The sequence below is a fragment of the Toxorhynchites rutilus genome, chromosome 3 (assembly GCF_029784135.1).
Source record: "Toxorhynchites rutilus septentrionalis strain SRP chromosome 3, ASM2978413v1, whole genome shotgun sequence".
Lineage (NCBI taxonomy): Eukaryota > Metazoa > Arthropoda > Insecta > Diptera > Culicidae > Toxorhynchites > Toxorhynchites rutilus.
In genome coordinates, this window is record NC_073746.1 from 210233055 (window position 1) to 210239048 (window position 5994).

The 5994-nt window shown below is 37.6% G+C and overlaps 2 protein-coding genes across 2 annotated transcripts; one reads left to right on the forward strand and one right to left on the reverse strand.

The window, feature by feature from the left end:
• Positions 1 to 2529: 2529 nt before the first annotated feature.
• LOC129775430 (mitochondrial import inner membrane translocase subunit TIM14) lies at positions 2530 to 3263 on the reverse strand. The gene is made up of 3 exons (XM_055780175.1): positions 3097 to 3263; positions 2798 to 3037; positions 2530 to 2727 (listed from the first exon to the last, which is right to left on the reverse strand). Exons 1-3 carry the CDS (start codon positions 3097 to 3099, stop codon positions 2614 to 2616), a joined length of 357 nt encoding a protein of 118 aa, XP_055636150.1. The 5' UTR covers positions 3100 to 3263; the 3' UTR covers positions 2530 to 2613.
• Positions 3264 to 3454: 191 nt separating this feature from the next.
• LOC129775426 (40S ribosomal protein S3a) lies at positions 3455 to 4807 on the forward strand. The gene is made up of 3 exons (XM_055780172.1): positions 3455 to 3838; positions 3932 to 4241; positions 4543 to 4807. Exons 1-3 carry the CDS (start codon positions 3498 to 3500, stop codon positions 4702 to 4704), a joined length of 813 nt encoding a protein of 270 aa, XP_055636147.1. The 5' UTR covers positions 3455 to 3497; the 3' UTR covers positions 4705 to 4807.
• Positions 4808 to 5994: the final 1187 nt, after the last annotated feature.

Genomic DNA, 5994 nt, shown 5'->3' on the forward strand with positions numbered 1-5994 from the left:
CTGGGAATTGAAGAATACATCCATGCGAAAGAGTTTATTTTAATGTTTTCTAATTATATGGCGAACACAGCGACCAAATACATTTGATTTCGTAATTTTTCAATCAAGTGTAATTAGCTGGAAAGCTTCTGAAGATTATTCTTTCCCATCAGTAGGATATTTTCGTATCCAATATTGGATGCATAACATGAAAAACGGAAAATGTTTCGTATCGCGAAAATTATATAATTTTCAATCGATTATTGCTCAGTCGCCGAAATTTTCATACTCAGAGAGTTCATTCTCCTCTAGTTTGCCTTCCAAATTGCCATCGTAAACCACACCTTCTCTCGATTCAATCACGCACGAAAAGCATACTGAAATGATATTCTGGTGGTGAAACCGATTCATTTTTCGTGAGGCGTCGTGCACAAATTACGTAACGCGATAAGGGGGAAGGGGGTAGATGTTGCGTTACTTTCTATTTATTAGAGATAGGAAATTGCGTTACGAAAGGGGGGGGGGAGAGGTGGTTCAAAATTCGGATTTTTGGCGTTACGTAATTTGTGCACGACGCCTGAGGACATCGACAAGACAACATCGTTACTGAACGAGCTGAACGGCGAGGGATCGAGGGATTCATTACCAGGCCTGACCTGACCTGAAATGCAATCAGTTTGTTTTAACTATGAGGGAGCGCAGAAAAGCCGATGCTGATACTCTCGTGACCAAGAGAGTATCAGCATCGAAATACGGTTCCTCGGGAAGACATAGAAGCAGCCGGCACACACACACATACACGCGCGCAACTCTTTTCGTTTGCTGGTTATCGAGAGGAAACCTGGAAAAAAATGATCGTTGCTGAAAAATAATCTGCCAGTTCCCCTTGGAATTGAAAATTACATTCAAGCGAGTTTATTTTAATGTTTTCTATCCATATAATACTGCGACCACATACATTTGGTTTTGTGATTTGTCAATCAAGTGCAGTTAGCAGGAAAGCTTCTGAAGATTATTCTTCAGAACAAGGTTTTTTGTATACAATATTGGATGCATAAAACCTTGAGTCTCCAACGTAACACTCTCGTTTTTGAAGTCACTCAAATATTTATTTATTCATTCATTCAGGATGCATTTAGATTCAACTTCAAACAAATGATCTCTAAATCAACGATAGTCCTACGTCACCCTTGCGGTTATACCATAGATATAACCTACTTCCTGTTTTTTGTTTATAAAACCAAAAAAACTTGATGTGTTGAGGCTTTTTTTTATTATTTTTAAATTTCTAAATAGAAGAAATTCTACTTGTCCACAGGAGGAGGGATAGAGTAAATGGGAAGATTTGTTGTTTTTTTATGTTCACGTGATATGTGGACGACCCCTTATAGAATAAATCAGATCATCAAACTTCTGCTGGTAGAACTATTTAAGCGATCATCAAATAATACTTTTGCACATAACAGTGTCTATTATCATATTATAAAATATAGAAGTTTGTCTGCTTTCTTTCCAATTCCTTTAGATAATTTCTCACAGTATTGATGGAAATATTGTCAATATCAATATGTCCATATCACCAGTCGAAAGAAATTACAATTTACATTTATCAATCGTCAATTTAATATTTATACATTAGTATCGATAAATTTCACGTGATATCAGCTAACTTGAATATATAGGGCCTGATTCTCGAATACACTTCACGGTGGAAACGAAATAAACGGCACGCCATTGAACTACGTTTTACGAGTTAGTGAAGTGTCGAAGATAATGATGAGTTTTCAGGCAGAATGAGCACTTTTCAAATAAAAAATCATTAATGAAAATTAACTTCGTATCAAACTGGTATTCAATGTGAGTGGAAAACTTTGTTTTCTTCATGTGATATACAGTAATCGTTCGCTAACTGGTCCTGGTTTAACTGGTCTGCTATTTAACTGGGCGAACGTTAACTGGTCCTTGGACCAGTTAAAAAGCACAATTTCGTAAACAATCGACGCCATATTCAAATGGAAGATTTGCTGTGAGGGGCATTCGAATGTAATTTTAAATGTTATGAAAGTTGACATTATTTTCGCACGACAAAAACATTGATTAAACTACAGAAAAACAATTTTCTCAAATCATATGTCATACCTGTTGTCGCACTCAATGCGAAACTTCCATTGGAATCCTTTTATTTATCTAATTAGAGGAACTAAGCGAATCAAACAATTCATTGAAGTTTCCCTCGATTTTATTTGACGTTTAACATGCCGGACCAGTTAAAACGCGAATGTCGATAAGTGGTCTTCTCTTTTCGCCCAGTTAGTGAATGTTTACTGTAATAATCTCATACAAAAATTTAATCTGAAGATAATTTGATATTATAATGATAAGTTTAGTGGGAAACTAATCTCGTATCCAGATGTCGACACCGTACCGTTGTCATCGCGGATACGTTTCATTCTGTTTCCACCGTGAAGTGTATTCGAGAATCAGGCCCATAGACAAATATTGACATTTGAATAGATTTTTTTGAGGAATTCAGATAAAATTATTATCTCATTTTCGAGTGCTATGTTTCAGTTTATTGGAATTTCTAATTTTAGAAAATTTACCTATATGTACATTCCTTATTTGGAGTTACGCTTATTTAACATTATCTAGAAAATCTTTAGCTTCGTTGATTTTGGCTGCTAAATATGGTGACCCACCTCTGTCCGGATGATTCAAGAGCATAATTTTTTTATGTGCGTCTTTGATCTAAAAAAATGTTTTCTATGTACCAACCAGTTACGTAATTTATGGTTGTCTTATGACAATTAAGTTTTACCTTAATTTTAGATGCCGAAGGACTTACGCCCAGAATGAGAGCGGCTTCCCGTTTATTCATTTTAGGATCGAACCCACCGCGATAGTACTTGGAATTGGCCATTGATTCAGCGTCAAATTTGGGAAGACTCTGTAGCGCTTCCTGCATTTTACTGGCGGCATTCGGCAATCGACGCAGCAGTGCCCGGCCTCCGAAGCCAAGTGCTGCCATTCCAATGCCGGCCAGGACTAAAGAGCTTGCCTGTAATGGTTGAAAATTGACTATTATGCTATAATTAAAATGTAGGGAACTTAAAATACCATCTTGCACAGAGTTTAGTTTATTTTGTTGTGAAATTTGCGTCGAATTACAAAACAAGATTCCATTCAGAAATAATATCAAATCACATCGATGAACCGCCCTGAAAATATGTTTCAAATACAAAACAATGATTAATTCAATGAAACTGTTGTTGGGTAGAAATCGAGCTAGATGTTCTTTCAGGGCTGTCAGAAAACCAATCTAAATTGTTTCACAACACAGCTAGATGCTTTGACGTTTTTGACAGCTGTTTTTTAGGAAACGCAGTACTAGAGTAGTTCTAAAAAATTGACATCTCATCGAGCGAGCGATTTGTGTTTCATTTTCAGTTCAGCGACCGAAAAGTGACGAGCTGTCAAACGTGAGCTGTTTCCGTTCTTTTTGATCGTGAAGTTTAATCATGGCGGTCGGCAAAAATAAGGGTACCTCCAAAGGAGGCAAGAAAGGATCGAAAAAGAAGGTGGTGGATCCGTTTACACGTAAGGATTGGTACGATGTGAAAGCCCCGAACATGTTTTCGACCCGCCAGGTTGGGAAAACCCTGGTAAACCGTACGCAGGGAACTCGAATTGCTTCGGACGGTCTGAAAGGCCGCGTGTTTGAGGTTTCCCTGGCAGATCTGCAGAACGAATCGGATGCGGAGAGATCTTTCCGTAAGTTCAAACTGATTGCCGAAGATGTCCATGGCCGCAACGTGCTGTGCAACTTCCACGGAATGGATCTAACGACCGATAAGCTGAGGTAAGCCATTGCTAGGGAGAAGATTGTTTTGTTGCCATTCGTAACCTAAAACATGAGAATGGCGCTAGTAAACAAATGTTTTCTATTTTTCAGATCCATGGTTAAGAAATGGCAAACTCTGATCGAGTGCTCCGTAGATTGCAAGACCACCGATGGATACATGCTGCGCGTGTTCTGCATTGGTTTTACAATCAAGGATCCCGTTTCACAGCGTAAGACTTCCTACGCTCAACATTCCCAGATTAGGGAAATCCGCAAGAAGATGACCACCATCATCACCCGTGATGTGACCAGCTCGGATCTGAAGGAGGTTGTCAACAAATTGGTGCCCGATTCGATCGCTAAGGATATCGAGAAGGCGTGCCAGGGAACCTATCCGCTGCATGATGTTTACATTCGCAAGGTAAGGGGAACATAGGAGAAAGAGTCCAGCTCGAAATGGTGCACACTTTTTGTTTCACGACAATTAGCAAAGAAAGATGGCAGACGGACAGTTTGTGAATTAATGTGAAATGTGCAACGTTTGAGCATCATCCATGCAGGCATAGATTCCAGGAAATATGTGCATGGTGAAAAGTACAGTTCTCAGTGCACCATTATTTGTATTTTAGCAAATACAGTTTCCGACCGGCTTAATTGGAAGCTGTGAAACTCCGCTTCGAACAATCTTCCATAGATATGTCATTTTTAATTTTATTTTGCAGGTTAAGGTTCTGAAAAAGCCCCGTTTCGACCTTGCTAATCTGTTGGAACTGCACGGTGACGGTGGCGGTAAAGGTGCCGAAGTCTCGACCGGAGCTGCAGAAGGTGGCGTTACCATCGACCGCCCTGAGGGATACGAACCACCAGTACAAGAATCGGTGTAATGCGAACCTAACCTTCAATATTAAGTGTTTTCAACAACAGTTGGGTATATAAGTTTGTGGATACATAAAAGCGAAGAAATACAACCGGAACTGTTGTAGAAGATTTAGTTGTTTTTTTAATTCCTCTTTAAATTCATTCCTTTCCATTAGTTATATCAATAAGGTAAGCATCGTTTATGACCACAAACAAAAAGTATTTTCATTAACATATTTGCTTTGCAGAATTTATACATGATAGCAGTGAATGTTTGATGATTTGGTGCCATTGAGTATAGCAAGGTAATTATTGTTCAATATATGACAAAAATCTTGTTAATTTTTCATGATGACTTCATCATTTTAGTTATTTCTCGTCTCTGAATCATTAAGATTATGAACGAAGTATATGATTTTCACTGATATAATAATTGATGTTTTTACAGTTAAATCCAAGACTTTTTTTTTCTAACTTTCTGTCTATTCTCATTTTCAGATAGGCGTCAATAATGTGCGGTCGTAGTCGAACTACAAGTTTATGAAAGGTAAACAGATTTCCTATTAGTATATTTAGATAGATCTAGACTAGGGTGCCAATGAAAATGGTCATCTCTAATTTCAAAAAGTTACCCCATAAAAATGTGGAGAGTGGCGCAAAGCGGTCAAAGTTTGAGTTTTTCGAAATTCGAAAAATCACTCAAGGGGGGAGTAAAGGAAAACGAGGTTTTCGAAAAAAAATTGATGCCAAATGCCTTAAAATTGCATGAAACGTCGAGATCTAGTGTCATCTAGAAACTTTTTTTTTTGTTAAAAATCGACACTTTGGAACTTAGTATTTTTCCGGAACACGAGATGAAACGTATGTAAAACTCAAATTTTAACTACTGCAACACTAATAAATGAAGTCCGAATGAGCTAATATTTTGCATAGGGTATATTATTTATTAAATATTAATTTTCATTAAATATTTTAAATTATAATAGATTTTAGTTCTTCGATTTTCAAAAAACTGAAACTGCATGTGAGATTGACTTGTCTGGATTGAAATATCACAGGTGCAGCTATCTCAAATCTGCGTCTGGGACAAATTTTGATTTATTTTCACCTTCTATGTCGTATAATACAGTGGAACCCCGATTATCCGCAGTGCGGATTATGCGCGACAGCGAGTTCCATAGTAAATCCATAGGCTTTCCCGGAATATGTCAGTGAAGGAGGTTCATACACTTTTGTTTCGAGCATGAGTTTTACATTATCTGATCACTGATGTACACGACTTTCTAGATGGATAGTTTAATGGTTTCTGTATTATT

Bases quoted from the DNA above. Each gene is read 5' to 3' on its own strand.
- LOC129775430 (XM_055780175.1), bottom strand. The intron at 2,728-2,797 runs GTAAAACTTAAT...ACATTTTTTTAG, and splicing joins CTTCGGCATCTAAAATTAAG to ATCAAAGACGCACATAAAAA.
- LOC129775426 (XM_055780172.1), top strand. From the start codon at position 3,498: ATGGCGGTCGGCAAAAATAAGGGTACCTCCAAAGGAGGCAAGAAAGGA. The intron at 3,839-3,931 runs GTAAGCCATTGC...TCTATTTTTCAG, and splicing joins CTAACGACCGATAAGCTGAG to ATCCATGGTTAAGAAATGGC. The intron at 4,242-4,542 runs GTAAGGGGAACA...TTTATTTTGCAG, and splicing joins ATGATGTTTACATTCGCAAG to GTTAAGGTTCTGAAAAAGCC.